The 17844-nt window shown below is 41.7% G+C and overlaps 1 protein-coding gene across 9 annotated transcripts in view; it reads left to right on the forward strand.

Annotated features, from left to right (window-relative positions):
• Positions 1 to 17844, forward strand: part of RALGAPA1 (Ral GTPase activating protein catalytic subunit alpha 1) — a 211800-nt gene that overhangs the window by 95827 nt on the left and 98129 nt on the right. For all 9 annotated transcript variants that reach the window (XR_012645924.1, XM_074996838.1, XM_074996842.1 and 6 more), the window contains 7 exons: positions 970 to 1122; positions 3710 to 3903; positions 4011 to 4109; positions 4232 to 4387; positions 12432 to 12560; positions 13569 to 13694; positions 17412 to 17470. Coding sequence is in view for 8 of the 9 variants with exons in the window: in XM_074996838.1 (XP_074852939.1) it covers positions 970 to 1122; positions 3710 to 3903; positions 4011 to 4109; positions 4232 to 4387; positions 12432 to 12560; positions 13569 to 13694; positions 17412 to 17470 (916 nt within the window). In the remaining variant the exon portion in view is untranslated. The remainder of the gene's footprint in view (positions 1 to 969; positions 1123 to 3709; positions 3904 to 4010; positions 4110 to 4231; positions 4388 to 12431; positions 12561 to 13568; positions 13695 to 17411; positions 17471 to 17844) is intronic.

Below are 17844 nucleotides of genomic sequence, written 5' to 3' on the forward strand. Positions count from 1 at the left end.
CCCAAATATGTATAGGTAAAATAGCAAAAAGTGGTATGACTCTTTCATAAGCTAATGGGTGTGTGCGTGCGCGCGTGCACGCACATACTCATTTTTATCATGACACCGCATATATAGGCTATATTTGTCTAAATTTTAAAATTAAGAAATTTCAGTCTTTTTATTGTAACTATTTTATTTATGCATAGGGAAGCCAGTGATTAAATCACATATTTCCCATGTTCTCTGCTACTTTCCTAACACAGCTCTGCTGCTTACAGAGATCTTTTGCAGCCCCTGACTTGGGGCAAGGTGAGGCAAGAGAAGCAGAACTGAAATACGACAGGCACTTGCTCTCTTTTCCCAGGCCTGCCAGTTGTGGAGACTAGGCAATAATTTGACCAGACACCAAGAAATAACAAACAAGAAGTTGTCTTTGAAGCATTGCTCCCCAGCACAGAATTTATTGTCTTTGATAGCTGAAGGAATAAGAATTTTTATTTAACTACAGTTTGCTGCTTCTTTGTATTTTTCTCTGCCCTATTTGAGCACTAATTCAACCATATGAATTAAGCCTATGTGTAAAATCCATATCTGTTCAGAAAAACATTCACTTCAGTTGGATTTAAACATATGCTTGAATATTTATTTTTTTATGAATTGAGGTTTTGCTGAAGGAAAGTGGCACGAAACTTGTTTGGTGGAGAACATTAAAGTGTTGTCTGTGAAAATAAGTTCTCTTTAAAGGTATTTTCACTTGATGTAGACATTTGCCAGTTAATACATTCTTATGTTTTAGTATCAGTTTATCGCTTACTGATGACTTCTTTTACAGCATTCTTCATGTGGACATCCTCTTGTAGTATATCATTTCTTGGCCAGATATGATTATACAAATAGCTCAGGGGGTTTTTTTAATGTTAAGTTTAGAAAACTTTTCAGAAGTCTGAAGAAATATTTTAAAGTAACTTTGAAAAATTGCATTTACAGGCTCTGAAAGTGCTTCTCCAGTCCAGTCTGCTCTTGGATCCCGATCACAGACACCCTCTCCGGCCACTCTGAATGCAGATCATATTGAGCAGAAGGACCTGCATCTGGATGAGAAACTCCACCATTCTGTTTTACAGACACCAGATGACCTAGGCAATATATGGAAAAGAAAACTTAACATTTGGTTTTTTTCTTTTTCAATGGAATATAATTAATAGCTAGTACCCCTTCTGTGTGGAGTAGCCTTATAGAAGTCTTTTATATTAGTTTACATTGACAGATTTTGAAATTTATGAAGCAGAATAATTCCCTTAAAAATTACAAAACCCCCTGGGACTTCTGTGTGTTGACTGCAGTTGCTTCTCGGTGAATTATTTGGATTATGAATCCAAAAACCTTTTAATTGTTCTTTAAGTTTAAAATTACAACAATCTACTGTAGTGTGCAGCATTTTCTAGAGCTGCATTGTCACTAATCCATTACAGCATCATATAAATATAATGATGCTTCATTGCTTATGTCATTTTAGAATATCTGGTTTTTTTCTTTTATTATTTACACAAACTCTTAATTTAGGCTAAATGGTCCCCATTTAATTGTTTTGAAAGCCAAGAATCTATCATTGTTATGGAAAAGTAACTTTTTTTTGACTGTATATGAATTAATTTTACCCATCCTTCACATTTCATGCACAACAAACTCGTATGGAGTTAACATAGTAGAGAATATCTAATATAACGCACATAGCTGTATTTTCCACCAGCATATTATATATGAACCACTTACCCAAATTCTAGACCCTCCTCCACAACTCGCTATAGACAGAAATGTCAGTATTTTAAAAAAAAAAAAAAAAAAAAAAAAAGGAAAGGCAAAATGAATACTGTTTTCTCATAGCCACTGCAGGCCAGAATTTTTAAAAGAAGCATGGTTCCCTCTTAGGGCCAGATTTTTAAGAGAGCTGAGATTCCATTTTGGCATCTAATGAAGTGGCCGGATTTTCAAAAACTAGTTCAGTATGTTGCAGTGCTGAGATGTGTTGAAAATCTGACCATAATGTCACAATGTGAGCTACTACATACCAATGGTTTCGAAGTTCTGGGCCTTATATAGCTGACTAAATGTGAATTAAGTTGAGAGGTTGGATATTTTCTGAGGGAACATTTTTCTATGACAAAATTTTGACAAAATATCAGTGGAAATCAAGGACATTTATTTTGAAACCCTGCCTTCCAGAGAGGCTGGTTTCTTTCCCTTTTTTTTCCAGCTTGCCTCCCCAGTGTTTGCTCAGAGATCAGTCTTCTGGCTTTGTCCTGGGAGCCCTGTTTCACACAGCAAGCTAACAAGGCTCCAGCCAGCTTGGAGAGCCACAGAAATATTTTGAAAAGATAGAAGATTCTTTTACTTTTCAAAACACAATTTTGAAACGTCCATTCTACAAGAAATTTCCAAAATTATTTTTTACCTTTTCAGAGCAAAGTTTATTTATGAAATCTTGGAATTTCCTGTGGAAATTCTGCTTTCTAACCAGCTTCAGTACTTATGGGTTTGTTTGTTTGTTTGTTTATTTATTTTATTTGGCTCCAGTTGAGTGTCCTGAACACTTTAAAATCCTAGGAATTTTGAAAAAAGAAACCAATCCTTGTATCAAAAATTCAAATCAAACCTCATTAGCTCTTTGAGAAATGTACACTTTATGAAGTTCAAATAAGATTTTTATACTGCACCATACAGTACTACAGATGGATGGCAGCTGAGGTATGTGACCATAGTGGTGTGTTTTTTTTGAGAAACCACAGCATTAAATATTCTGACTTCCAAGCACTTGTGCATAGCATTTATAATTGACAGTTTTTAATGTTTAAGTATCAGTTGATATTTATGAATTTTAACTTTATTTTAGGGTATTGTTTTGTGATTTTTGGGTAAGAAAAGTAAATCGATTATCTGCCATCTGGAACAGTAGGTTGCATTTGCGCTACTTTGAGTGGAGAGAACTGCATCTTATGTGATGCTTTCAGGCTACAGGGTCTCGCTAGTTGAGTAGGAAGGGACTAGTGGCAAGATACAGCAGTTCACACTTCCTTCGGTGTTCTCTTTCCTAATTTGCTAGTAAGACTCAATCATCATAAATGCTGAAGAAGAAGGTCCATCTGCTTTAGTGAGTAAAATTTAAAGCCAAAAACCTAATTTTTTGATGCTCTTTGGAGCGAGGAATTGTGGATGTTTGCAGCTTTATTGAATCAAAAGCAAAAATTAAATATCTTTAGTAAGAAAAAGGTGTAATTAATTTTAATAACAAGATTGGGTGACTCAGTTTTAAAGTGGTTAGTTCTATAAGCACTATCTTTGCTACTTAGGGCTTATCTATACTGCACTGAAGATCGAGCCGGTCAGGGTCAATCTTCTGGAGTTCAGTTTCCCATGTCTGGTAAAGACACGCTAAATCCATCTGTCTGGGGTTGGAAGTCGACCCCTGTACACCTTGCTGTTGCGGGGAGTGAGGGAAGTCAACAAGAAAAACTCTTCCTGTCAACCCCGCTTAATGAAGGCAGTCAGGTAAGTCAATTTCAGATATGTTGATTCTAGCTACACATAGCTAGAACTGTGTATCTGAAATTGACTTATCCCCCTTCTCCATTTTTACTTGTTTCAATAAAACTATTCTTTACTTAAATATCAAACCTTATTATACTTTACCAAAGGTCATTCTTATTGTATGTTTTTTCTCCCATTTCAGAAACTAGTGAATTCCCATCAGAATGTTGCAGTGTGATGGCAGGGGGAACTCTTACAGGATGGCATGCAGATGTTGCTACTGTAATGTGGAGACGAATGCTAGGAATTTTGGGAGATGTCAACACTATTATAGACCCTGAAATTCATGCACAAGTTTTTGATTACTTATGTGAACTCTGGCAGAATTTGGCAAAGGTACAAGATGCTCCTTTAGGAACAAGCTTGATAGGGCAAGAATTTGAGACTGGATCAAAACCTATAGTTTTCTGACATACTGTCTCTGTGTTCTTAAATAATCACAGATAAGAGATAATCTTGGTATTTCAGCTGATAACTTGACTTCACCCTGTCCACCAGTTTTAATCCCACCACTGCGAATTCTAACTCCATGGCTTTTCAAGGTAAATGCAATAAACCATTTGGTAAATAAGAGAAATTTATATAATACAGAACAATGATAATATTAACCTGTTCATTTGTGTAGTAAGTTTTTTTTTGTTTGTTTTTAAAAATAAAACTGTAGGCAACCATGTTGACTGATAAATACAAACAAGGCAAACTACACGCTTATAAGCTTATTTGTAATACAATGAAGCGAAGACAAGATGTTTCTCCAAACAGAGATTTTTTAACTCATTTCTACAATATAATGCACTGTGGACTTCTTCATGTTGACCAGGTAAGTGGTTATTTTGCATTTTTTTTTAAATCAGCTGTTGTACAATAAAACTGAAATGAAGTCAGTTTTCTGAGAGAAAGCACTGGGTGGATTTTCAACTAAATTGTTTAACTTGGAAATGAAGAATCAGTTCTTAGGTGTATCCTTTTTTGTGCAGTTGCCTAGGTAAATCACTCTTATAGTAATGAACGCAATCATAAGCTGCTGTAGACATCTGCACAGTGATGTAAAGAAGCAGAAGATGCCCCGTTTGTCATTCTGCACAAGCTGTGCTATCAATAATGCAGATTGCAGCATGGGTAAGGAAAAACAACCAGCTTCTGGGAGGCTTCTGTCTTTCCCTTCTACGAGCTAACCTTTGCAGCTGTGCTGTTGGGAAAGTAATTGTGACAGAAAATTGGTTCAGATTGCTACTTCCCTTTCCTCCCATCCTAGGAGTAAAGGGCCATGTTGTGTCTCAGTCACAAGGTGTTTTTTTCTGCTCCTTGGTCGGTGCAATTATATGCTGCATCATACTTGGTACATGTGGTAAAACCAAAATTTAACTTTTGCATAGCATAGCAATATAAATATTCACTGTACTTCGGTAGAAATCATTAACTAATTCTCATATTAATGTTACCCATTTGATAAGTAGTACTGTCCCTAATTGTCAATGGAGAAAGCTTTATGAAAACATTAAGTGACTGTCAGAGCTGGGTTGAGACCTCTGGTGCCAGCTGCTCTCCATCCTATATCTGTGTTTCCCAATTTTGTTTGGCCACAGAACCCTCTTAAACTTGAAAGAATTTTGAGGAACCCCATTCTTAGGATCTACCTCCCTTGGCCCCCCAAAGCTGCCCTGCGCATCTCCAGGCTTTACCCACCTCAGCACCCAAATCTGCCCCCCTATTTTGCAGCTTTACCCCTTCTTCCCATGACTCCCTCCATCTTCAGGCTAAACTCTTAGCCCAACTCCCCCTTACCGCCAGGATTTACCTGCCTCAGCCCCAAACTGGCCTCCGGGACTAACCCATCTGTGGTGCTTGCTGGGGAGCCTATGCTGGGTGGCCACATGCACCCAGCAGAAGGAATGCTGTCATGGAGGTGTTCTGCTGGCAGGGGTGAGCCAAGCTGTGACCACTGCAGGGATGTGGCCGCTCAGGTAGCGCTGCGAGTGATCTGTGGCTCCCTGCCCTGCCACCACTGAAATAATGGAACTAAATTCAATAGGTTTAATGTCCGGATCCCTGCCGTCCCTTAAACCTATTAAATTTAGTTCTACTGTTTCAGTGGTGGTGGAGCAGGGAGCCTCAGAGGAGTCAGCTATTATAATGGACATTTATTGCAGAGCCCTTACTTTCTCTTCACAGAACCCTGGGGTTCCAGGGAATACCGTTTGGGAAACACTGCTATATGTAGATCAGATCTCTGACACATGATATACAATTTCAGCCTAAAAAGATTTATTGTTAGGAGAAAGTTGGAAAGGATGTTGTATAAAAGGCAACTGTTAATAAAGCATACCTAATATGATTTGTTCAAATGCATAAATGTGTTTAAAGTAATTTTCTCTATCATTGGAAGTCATCAGGGAGAACTAGTCTCAGTATATTTTGTCTAGTTAGCAACAGACCTGTTCAATCACAGAATTCTATTGAGCTCCTCTGCTTAGTTAACTCTTTTAGCGTGTCAGATTTCTCGGAGGTTTTCTATGTCAATTTTTAGGATTATTTTTGTTGAAGTATTGCCTTTTATCAAGATACAATTGTCCTATTGGCATATAATAATCAAAGAAAATTTAGAATGCTGGTTTTTATGGAGTAATTTTTGATTGTTGGTAAATGAAGGCCTACAATCTGATCAGTGTAAGGATTGAATTGTTTCCAAAAACGTAGGTTGGAGAAATTAAAGATCAGAATAGACTTTACTAGCAGTCTTTCAGTCAAAAAAAATTTCATTCTGGATCCATTAGAGAAGTGTAAGTAGAGGTTGCAAATCCAAAACAATTTAGTGCTTTTTCTTAGTTTCACCAGTGGCTCAATCCTACATCCACAGGGGGCATTTACAGTTTTGCCAGTGATTTTGGTAGGAAAGAGATCAAGTCCTATATATCTTTGATAGCTGTGGAAGAAACCATCTTGGAGAGTTAGGTGTAAAGAATCTGAAGAAGCCAAAATACTACTGTGAAAATCATCCTCATTTCTTGCCACCTAGACCACATAATTCATTTATTTGAACCTGTTTTCCAGTTTCCTGTCTTTTTGGACCTCACTTTTAATTTTCTAATTTTGTCCTTCTTGAGTGTTTTAAGTGTTATTCAGATTTAATTCCTCATACCTTCAACTTTTTTCCTAATAGCTCATATGTGTGTGAAGTAGATGTGGGTATGTGCATCCAGCCTTCTGTAGCTGGAGACTTTAGCCTGTCAGTACCTAGCGGGGGAAGGGTGCAATTAGTTTTAGCCTTGTTTATTGTATGCTAAGGGAGGCTCTCCAGCAGCACCGCAAATTTGACAGCAAAGCTAGGCCTTCCTCAGGTGGCAAGAGGATGCAACAAAGCAACCCCCTACCACCTTTTAGGTCCCAGGTCCCACCTCCGCGGACTTATGACGGGGTGCACACTCGGTTGACCCGGACCCCACTGAACCCCCCTTTGGGCAGGCAGGAGCTAGGAGCGATGAGACAGACAACCGGATTTTTTTCGTACACTTACAATAAGTTTATTAATTCTTAAGGAAGGAATGGAATATTATTGCACGTTCTTATTTTAGCAACAGTACACACTTACTTGAGTTAAAAACAAGGTGTTCTTGTTAACACTAAAGGGACATGGTTTCAAATAAATTAGGGGTAGAGGTAGGTTGTTGTATAGAGGTAGGTTTGAAGGAAAGTAATAAATATAATAAATATATAAATATTAATAACTATATAAATATGTATGTGTTCTTTTCTAAAATAAAGGAGGGGGAGGGCGTTACTCCTCTTACCCCTACCGGGATCAGGTCGCTACTCCGATCCAAATATTAATTATGGCCAATGGAGGATTTCCCTCTCTATTGAGCCAGAGAAGAAAATAGGAAAGAAGGGAAGCCACGCCTTCACCTTAGTGTGTATTTTGGTAATAAGTTGCTAGCAAGCGACTACCAATTCCTCCATAAGTGAATATTATTAACTAACAACTAATATCTATAATTAATATACTAAAATAATTTAACAAATGTATCTTATTTACTACTAACAAGTCTAATAATTTAACTAATTAAATGACATTAAAAAACCCTGTCTATAAATACCAATTAATTATAATAATAATAACAGTTCTAAATTGAACAAGCTTGTTAAGTGTCCTTTTTTAAATTAGAGTCCAGCCAGAGGCCAGCAAGGCCCGACCTTTGGGTCAGGCCCCCGGGTAGTGACTCTACCCTGCCAGGCAGGGACACAGCAAGGGGATCAACCTTGCTCCCCCACTGGGTATCCCGTTGCCACTGACTGGAGTGGGGATGTGGTGTCTGTGGCTCCACACAAAGCACAGGCCTGTCACTGAGGATACTTCTCTTAATCGATGTGTAATGTCTGGCAAATGAGTCAGGTCCGGTGAGTGTGATGGCAGGCCCTGGGTTTCACTGAGCCAGCCGCGCAGTACCTGCACAAGTGCAGGCCAGTTCAACAGCTGGTGGCTTCCCCACAGGGACACCGCTTGCTGCTGATGCTGCTGTCGCTGCTTGCCACAGGAGCGTGGGTGATGGGCAATCTTGCGCTTCTGGGCAAGTGGCAGTGCTCAGCTCTTCTCTTTGCCTTTTCAGGCTAGCCTAGGGACTGGTGGATGTTCCTTGGAACCACACCTTCTTGTCAAGGGCTGCAGAATGGGCTGCAAGCCCTGCTTTTATAGAATGTTCTCATGAATATGTATGAGAGTATTAGCATGCAGGCAGAGTCTTCAAACAGGTCCTCACTTTGGTGGAAGGTTGTGGAAGTTCTCCAGACCCACCCAATCAGAGCACTGCATGCAACTCTAGGGTACCCATGATTCATGAATATGGATGATCTGATAGAACCTTTTCAAGTTGCCGGGGGAGCTAAAGGTCAAAAAGTAACCGTTGGAGTGCTGCTAGCTGGCAGGCTATGACAATTTGAAACTTCTTGTGTCTGAGAGGATTTTTCCTCACAGAGCCCTTTCCCGCCAAAAGCATGCTGTTGCTGACTCTCGGGGTGATTATGTCCGCAGTGATGTTTTAAACACAACATTGTATATAAGGTAGTGTTAGTCTGTGGGTAGTAGAGATTGTTGATAGTGTTTCCTTGATGTGCTCACCAGAACTTAAATGGTGTCCTTCATGTGGAGGGGAAAGCCCCACTATCAACCCCCTCCTGATGAACTCACTTTGTCTTGGCAAAGCCCATCCTGTGGAGCATTATTCAATCCATAGATAATTTAGGAAGTGGACTTGGGTGGCACAGGACCTTCTCAAGCAGCATCTGCTTGAGCACTTCATGTGAAGTGGCCTGATACAGAGGCCATCCTTAAGGTAAAGATGCCCCTCAGGTTCAGAGAGTTCTCATAAGACCAATAAGGACTGCGCCAGGTTGCAGGGCGACTGGTTTGCCTCCCTAGGAGAAGCACAGACTGACATGGTACCAGTTCTGGTGTGTGGGATGGTACAGGTACCAAATGCAGAAACTTCGTATTGTTGACTCCATTTACAGCCTTCAGATGTCCATTGAGTCCTCATTACCAATGAGTATTATCTGGTACCAGGCATTGCCTTTCCATTCCATCTTCACTGCTGGTCCAGGACTTTGCAATGCTTGCACCTTCAGCAGCCTCTGTAGTGGCAGTGGCTCCAGCCTTCATTCCTCATGGCTCTTCATCTCAATGCTCCCTCTCCATCATGGGCATCAACAAAGGGTCCTGTGGCACCTTATAGACTAACAGAAAAGTTTTGAGCATGAGCTTGCGTGAGCACAGACTCAGTGCATCGGATGAAGTGAGTCTGTGCTCATGAAAGCTCATGCTCAAAACTTTTCTGTTAGTCTATAAGGTGCCACAGGACCCTTCATTGCTGTTACAGATCCAGACTAACACTGCTACCCATCTGATACTTGACATCACGGGCATGTAGATATTACTGGGACTACTTTTGGCCCTGCTAGATTTAATGCCTCATATGTTGCTGTGGGGGCTGTCATCATCCTCAGCATTGATGCAGTTGGGTGCTTTGGTACCACTGTTGACTCTAGGACCAATGCTGCCTGCAGCATTGACATGCTCCATCCAGACAGTACTGTGTTCATTGGGAGTGTGATTCTTGCCTTGTTCTGCATGATAGATGACTTGAGCTGCCTCTCTGAGGTGCGTCTCCGCCCATTTTGCTGAGATGCTGGGGCTCTGATTCTAAGTCAGAGTTGTCATCCTCCTATTCTGCATCATCTGGCGAAGTCCCAGAATTGGCGTATGCCCTGTGACCAGACCCATACTAGCCACATACCCATATCTGTACTAGCCTATCCCTATCAGTGGCCCCCTTGGACAAAGTGGGACGTTCCTCACTTGCAGAAATGCCACTCTTCATCCCATTCAAAGCTGAAGTCACCTGCCAGGTCAACACTGAGACCTTGTGAACACTTTTGAATGTTAGTTGTGTAACTTTATGTGGTAGCCAGAAAGGCTCCGCAGTCCACCTCTGATATTTCAGACACTTTTGCCATGGTGTTGACTTTGTTGGTAACTAAGAGGAGGGCTTTCTATTGGCAAAACTCTGGGATCACTCTGACATCCAGCTAATCTGTTGAAGACTGGCCCTTTCAGCTGAGTGAAATTTGGTCAAGCCAGAAGTGACAGCCATAGTAAATCTGAGTGAACAGCATTGTGACCTGGCCACAGAAACTTGTAGCAACAAAGTTTCTTTGTGTGTTAAAAGTTTCCATGACAGAGTCATGGCCTGCAAGTTTTTAGCCATTTATGTTAAATAGAACAGCTTCAAGAGGAGAAGTTGAGCCTAGTTCCAGAATACCCAATACACTGCTTGTAGAGCACTCTGCTTCCCGGAAAGTCAGTAGTAGAATTCTGATTAGATTTGAATGGACGCAGAATAAAACTTTGCTCAAGATTATAAAGCCAGCGTGTAGCTAGGAATTAAACCAAAGAGACCTAACATTTAGTTTCCCGTCCTCTGACCACTAACTTACATTTTTCTCTCCTACTGAATTTCATATTTGCATGTTTGACATTGACGATCAAGGTCTGATACAAAGTCTTTTAGAGGAGTTGTTGTTGTTGTTGTTGGTTTTTTCCCCCAAGAAAGATTAAATTTTTTATTTGCATATGAGCTGGGTAGTTTTTTATACAGAATGTATCTTGTCTCTCTACTGTTTCATAGATTCAAACAGCTCATAGATTCTTAGAGAAATTGCAACAATTTCCTTAGGAATTTGAAAATCTTTATTAATGATCTATATCATGGTTCACTAAATCTGCATTCACATAATACTTAATGTGCACCTGCAAACAAATGAATTTTAAGATACCACTTAATATGTCTTTATATTGAAATTCCATTTACAAATAATGTATACAGGGTTAAGAAATGCTTAATAGGTGTTTATAAGTATGTTTCAGTCATAAGCAGTACTTGCTATAGTTGGTTATAAGTACAGTAAACCCTTGATTTACGTGGAGGTTGCATCGTGGGCAACCTCCATGTAAATTGAATTTTGTGTATATAGGGGGTGTTGGGAAGATGGCAGAATTCCCCGACTGGGGGAAGTGGGTGGCTGGAGCCTCTGCTCCAGCCAGCACCTCCGGCTCCCCCTGCAGGTGGGGGCCAAGTTATAGGTGGGTTGGGGAGCCTCCTACTCCAGCTGCCAGCCATGTGGAGCAGCCGTGATGCCCCGAGCCCCTCCCTCCCCCCAGCTCCGGAGCGGCTTGACCCCGAGCAGCTTGGGAGGCAGGACCTCTAGCCACAGTGTGGCTTGGTCCCAGGGCTGCTCAGATGTGGCAGCTCCAGCTATGGTGCTGGACCCCTGGGCAGCTTCAGGGGAGGAGGAGTCTAAGCTGACGGCAGCTGTGCCTGGGAGAGGGAGGAAAATGCCCAGCCTACTTTGGCCCAAGTGCCTCCAGCTCACCAGGGAGAGCACTCTTTTCCCAGGTCTCTGGCAAGTGCTGCCATTTCTTCTCCTTCATAGGGGGCAGTGAGGGGTTGCCACAGTGTGCCCCACAGTGGAGCAGCCCTGGGGCCCACCTGCCAGCAGTAACTTTGCTGGGAGCTTGCCCAGGCCGGGAAAGGGGGTGCTGCTGCAGGCAGATCGAAGGCAGATGTATCCCAGATCTGCCCAGCTGGGGGCAGAGACCCCTCCCGTGTGCCTTGGGAGGCGTTTCCTGGGGCAAGCAGCCACATCCCCTGTCCGGCCACCCTTGGTCAGAGCTCTCCCACCTGCGGCGGGTGGCTCTTGCCCCTGTCTAGTGCCCCGCTGCAGGGGGCAGGGGCAGAGGCAGCTCATGGGTCTGCAGCCAGGGAGCAGCAGCGGCGCTGGGGGACTTTTCTGCTGGCTGCACAGGTGGGCTCCTTGCATCCCCCTCTCAGGTCCAGACTGGCGGCAGCCCCAGAGGTAGACTGCTGGGTCTCACCTGTTGTGTTTCAGTTCCAGCCTCCCACTCATGAGTACTACTCTCCAGGATGTAGCTGGAGCAAGATCTGCAGGTGCAGCAAGTCTAGTATTTTCACCTGCTCTCAACTGCTTTTTGCCCCAAGCCAGCTGGAAGCGCGGGAGTAAGCGTAGAGGCGGGATACAGGAAAGTAGGGTGTCCCCCCCCGGACTCGACTCATGTTAATATGAAAACGTGTAAGACGAGTCCGTGCAAAGCAGAGGTCTACTCTACCTCAGTAGGAAGTGTAATGAATGATCATAAACAACCTGTTGAAATCTAACAGTTGACTAGTATATTTTTGAATTATGCAGATTTTGCTTAGAAATGGCAATGTAACAAAGCATAATTACCATTGTAAGTGTGCTTTTTTGTTTATCTAATGAGTGGTCATATTTTTCTTTCTGTTCTCCCCTCTAAGGATATTGTTAATACAATCATCAAGCACTGCTCTCCTCAATTCTTTTCACTTGGTTTGCCTGGTGCAACCATGCTTATTATGGATTTCATTATAGCAGCTGGTAGAGTGGCTGCTTCTTCTTTTCTCAATGTAAGTATTCATCGAATGAGTCTTGTTTGTAATCATGAGATGTTCTAATAGAAAGGATACTATGCAACATTGTTTTTAAGCTAGTGTGTATTGACCAGATCCAAGAAGAGAACCTTAATGCTTAATAATTGAAATTACTATGTAGTTCGTTAAAACATGACATTTATAAAAACCCTCTATACTATACTGTAAAGAAAGCAAAAATTGGCTGTTTGTGCCTGGTGTTTGTTTGGCCTCAGAATTGCAGGAAGTGTTATGAGATCATTCTTTGTTTTTTTACTCCTAAGTTGTTAATTTCATTTGTCCTCACACACATAATAGAGGGGAGGATTTTTGAAGGTGTGGGGTGAGTGTTGAACTTACTGATGTGCAATATTACTAAACTTTTGGAGAGAAGGAACAGTTTTTATTGGTGTATTAGGTCAATGGCTATTTTGTCTTATATGGTGGTTTAAATGTAGTAGGTTTTGTACTGTTGCATTGTGCCCTTTGGGACTACTAAAAGTAAAAATGTTGCAATTTGCCATTAAGTGTGGAAAATCCTCCATTTTAGGAGAAATGCTTTGTATACCATATATACAACATTGGTATTATGCAAAACATTCCATGACCCTCAGAAGCAACTAAATACCTTTGGGTGAGGAATGTTCATGTAATAGTACAATCTTCAATTAGTGCTCAATATGAGCCAATGTCATCTTACTCTATATACATATTGGGATATTTAATTTTTGTCTGAGCAAGGTTGGCTTTCTCATCAAGATCTTGAAATATTCAATGCTGTCTTGATGGTGTATGTTGGAGATCTCTTGTGTAAGAAAGTATTTCACCAAGAATCTCAATCTTTAAAAAAAAAAAAAAAAAAAAAGCCCTGCAGGTAAATAAATTCCTCTTTATATTAGTTGAGATGTTGTGAGGTGAGAATAATAGAATAATCCAGAATAATCACTTTGGGGTTTGCGTAAATGAATATCATGGCTAAATATTTTTGTTTCTCCCCATCCTTAGGCACCAAGAGTAGAAGCACAAGTTCTGTTGGGATCTCTGGTCTGCTTCCCCAACCTATATTGTGAATTGCCAGCTCTGCACCCAAACACTCCTGACATTGTTGTGTCTCATTTCACAGATGTTAAGGTGGGAATATTGAAAATATATGTAAGGTATTGCAGCTACTAAGCAGTCTTTTTTTTTTTATGTATCATAATGTTCCAGATAATTTTTGCTAGTTCTTAAATTGTAATGTGGGAATGGGTCACTGTCCCTGCACTGACCTGGTCTGAAGCTTCTCTAAGTCCCTGTCTGGTTATCTAGCCCTGAAAGGGACCACAAACCTTTTATTACAAGCCAGACAGTGTCTCTCATTGCTTAATGTGTGGTGAAGTCATATTGCTTGAGTCAAGAGGTCTAAGTGTTTTGAATGTTGAAATTCAACATCCATAAAGCCCATTTTCCTGTTTCTAAAGTACCTAACCTGATGCATTCTAGGAATTCATGAACCATTTTCACGGCCACATCGCATTTTCTCCATTTAACCATATAAAGGAAAGCAGAAGTAAAGGAGAATAGAGTAGCAGTACCATTCAGTATTTGCGTATACAGAAGTTGTTTGGTCCTAAGAAAATGCTGGGTGAATATCACTTAGTTCACCTCCAGTCATACGAACAGGGTCACTTGTTTAACGATGGAAATGTGCCCGGGATTAATAATGGAATAGAAGATCTCTAGAAGTCGTAGTGTAGAAGTCTTAGCTTCATATGGACAAATTTTGGGAGCTGTTATAAGGAGCCAGCCAGCTCAAATGGATGCCATTAACATCCTGTGGAACCTTTACATATGATGGCTGTCAGTGAACATTGTGGAGCTATGGGAGAAGTCATAACGATTTTGTGAAATTTCAGGAGTGAAAGGGGCTGGCATCAATATGGCCTATTATAGAGGAACGTATTATGTGCATTAGTACAGACATTAGCAATTGAGCAACTTGCATTGTCAGCCATTTCTACTCACCTGATAGCCTTGTGTTTGTCTGTAATCCGATAACTGTGGTCTTGTTTGTGGCAGCGTTTTTATAGTGTTCTTGGAGCTTTTAGAATCAGCTAATTTAGTATCTGGATCTTGTAGAGACTCTTCTGGAAGGGCTTTGGAATTGAAAGAGAGACATTGGGAGGGGGTGATCGGTAATGTCACTCTGGAGGAGTTCAAAGATGTGTCAAGTAGGCTAGGGTAAATCCATTCTGCATGAGAGCACTGGTCCTGGATCTACCTTAAGGAAGCTGGAAGGATTTACAGGTTGCACCTCCGTTATCTGGCATGCTCAGGACCTGACTGGTCCCAAACATGAGAATTTATTGGATGAGGGGAGGTGTTGGGCTTCTACAGGCAGAAAGCCCTGCGATCAGGGGCTGCTGGAGCTCCAGCCTGTCTCCCCAGTCCAGATTGGCATGGGGCTCCAGCCAGCCGCTGCCCCGTGGTTGCCATGAAGCAGAAGGGGGCTCCAGCTCCCAGCCCCGCAGCAGCCTCCCAGCTCCTGCTGCTGTGGGGCAAGCAGGAGCTCCTGGCTTCCATTTTCTCCTCCCCCTCCTCACCACCCTGTTGCTGCCAGGTGCTTAGGACTCTGGTCCTGGTCCCTGTGCTGCTGTGGGACTGGCAGGGGCTCCTGTCCCTGATCCTGTACTGAGGCAGGACTGGCAGGGGCTCCAGCCCCCCCAACCACACGCTGATGTGGACCACCGGGGGCTCCAGTCCCTGACACCACACTGCTGCAGGACAGTGGTGGCTCTGGCTGCGAGCCCTCCAGGTCCTCCTGCACCAGCCGCTACTCTCTCATCTGGCACCATCCATGGTCATGCTGGACGAGGGATGTTACTGGATGAGAGTGTACTGGATTTCAGAAGTGTAACCTGTATCTGGCAATGAGACCATGGAGACGTGGTCCCTGTAGAGTCATGATGAGACAAGTGTCCCTTCATAACACATCAGTTGGTTACAGTTTTAAAGACAGGTACTGATAAGGTTGGGGCACATGACTTTGGTTCCAACTCATTCAGGACTGGGGCAGCAACAGCTGTGGTCCAGAAGGGCCTAGCACAGTCAGACAATTAGATGTTGGCATTCTGAAGTGTACAGAGGCCTCAAGTGATCACTCAGTGTTGATGTTTTTTCTGTACATTTGCATTCCAGATACTGGCAAACAGGGATATGGATCTGCAGGCACAGTATTGTTAACTAGGTGCATAGCTGGCCTTCAGGTTACCTGGAGGGTCACAGCTGAGCCTCAGTGGTAAGGCAGACCTGAGCTGGCATAAGTGAAAGGGCATGTTATGGGCTCAGCTGTTGTCCTTTCTGTTCACTGTGGTGGCCCAAGATCAGATGTCAGATTGTGATTCTCCTTGGGGAAAAGTATTTGGGAACACATGAAGGGTTTCATTCTCAGATGTAAGAGGGACTTGAGGCAGATCTTGGAACTTTCCTAGGAATAAAAATGTGTATGTCTGAACATGTTGCTATGCAAGATGTGGTGGGGAACTGCAAAGCACATTTGGTAAACTAGGGTAGGAGGTGTGTGAGTAAGAAGGTTTAATAGATAAGGTGCCTAGGAGAGTTGGTAATGTCGCATCCAAGTATAGCACATGGGGCAACAGAATTATTCTGGGAAAATCGGTCTCCCTGACAGACAGGGGAGCTGATTTGCGTTTGACAAATATTTAAGAGGGCACTAGTAGATGTCTGGGAATCTGGCTAGGTAACAGGAAGGGAGGCAGGAGACAGCTGACTAGTGGCTGGCTCCTCCTTGTGGTGGATGTCACTGACACCATAAAATTGCAGCCTAACTGAACCACGTCCAGTGTCTCCCATTCTTCTTCCAGCATAGTTGAGCAATTCCTTTTGACTTCACTCTCACTTCAGAGAGAGTTCTGTGAAGGCACTTTTGAAGACTCTTGTTTACCATTATCACCCTGACGGTGCAGTAGAAAAGTTTGATGCCTGTTTAATTACATTCATTGGACACGTTTATGTTGTAATATGCTTAAGATGATCTAAGGATTGCTGGATAAGATTGTGTCTGGAACACAAAATTAAGATACTGCTTTCTTAGTTTTATCTAATATTCTGTGTTTTCAGTAAGGTCCCGGAACAGTTCATGGTTTTGTGTTTTAAAAGAAAACTTTTTATTTAGTTGTGATGTTCTGTAGTAATGTATAAAACCTCAATTCGATCACTCTCGCTGTCTGAGGCAGTAGGTTTTAAAAGTGTTGCAAAGAGAGACTACCAGCTGCCTAGATGTTTGGAAACTCCTCCAGTCAGTCAAAAGGCTTGATGGGTCCTGACAGAATAATCTCTTGCCTGATGACTGTTGTGAGGGTTCAAAAAAGTAAGGATTTGTAACCAGGAAATTATAAGTATATACTTGTTCATATGAATATAATTTATGAAAATATAATGTTAAAAATGTAGTTCAGTAAAACTTAGTTGGATATTGTCAATTACTTGCTTGTTTCTCTCCACCCCTACCATCCATATTTTGTATTTTGAGAAAGTGAGTTATTCAGGCGGGGCAAATACCTTCCTTTAGGGACCTCGTACATTGAAGGGACTACTAAGAACAAATTAAATTAATGCTTGTATGTTTTGTGTTAGATTAATTAAAAAGTCTGATTACTTAAAGAGCCATTCACTTGAGACCCAACAAAAGAAGATACCTGTTTATACTATATTATCACAGTATATTACATTATAACATAGTATATTATTCTGTATACTATACAATAGACTCCATACATCTTTTTTCTAAGGATTTTTGCAGAGAAGTTTCTGGCAACTGAATTTGAACATTTTCATCTTTTACTTTAGGAAATCACAATCAAAACTATATTAAGTTCTGCAAGAGAGGAGCCTTCTGGACCTGCACGGTATGTCATACTTTAACAAGTGCTGAAAGGCTGCCACATTATTAGAGACTCTTCTATAGTTACAGTGTATTCATTTAAGTTCTCTTTTTAGTGTTTCTCCATATATTCCGCTGACAGTGCTCATGCACTTTGAACACTTTTGCCAGAAGCGTTTCCTGTGAGCTGTTTCTGCACCTTGAGAGCACTCTTGTCTCAGTCCAAGGACATAGAGGGCTGAATTATCCTAACTGCTCTTCAGGTCTTTCTTATACCCTGTTACTTTGAATTAGACCTTTGCAACATGTAGATTCTCACTGAACTTGGTTTGAGCTCTTGCTCATTAAATATCCTCCTAATTGCTTATGAATAGATGTTAGGTAGTTGTTTAGTGAATA

Source organism: Carettochelys insculpta, chromosome 6 (genome assembly GCF_033958435.1).
Source record: "Carettochelys insculpta isolate YL-2023 chromosome 6, ASM3395843v1, whole genome shotgun sequence".
NCBI classification, from domain to species: domain Eukaryota; kingdom Metazoa; phylum Chordata; order Testudines; family Carettochelyidae; genus Carettochelys; species Carettochelys insculpta.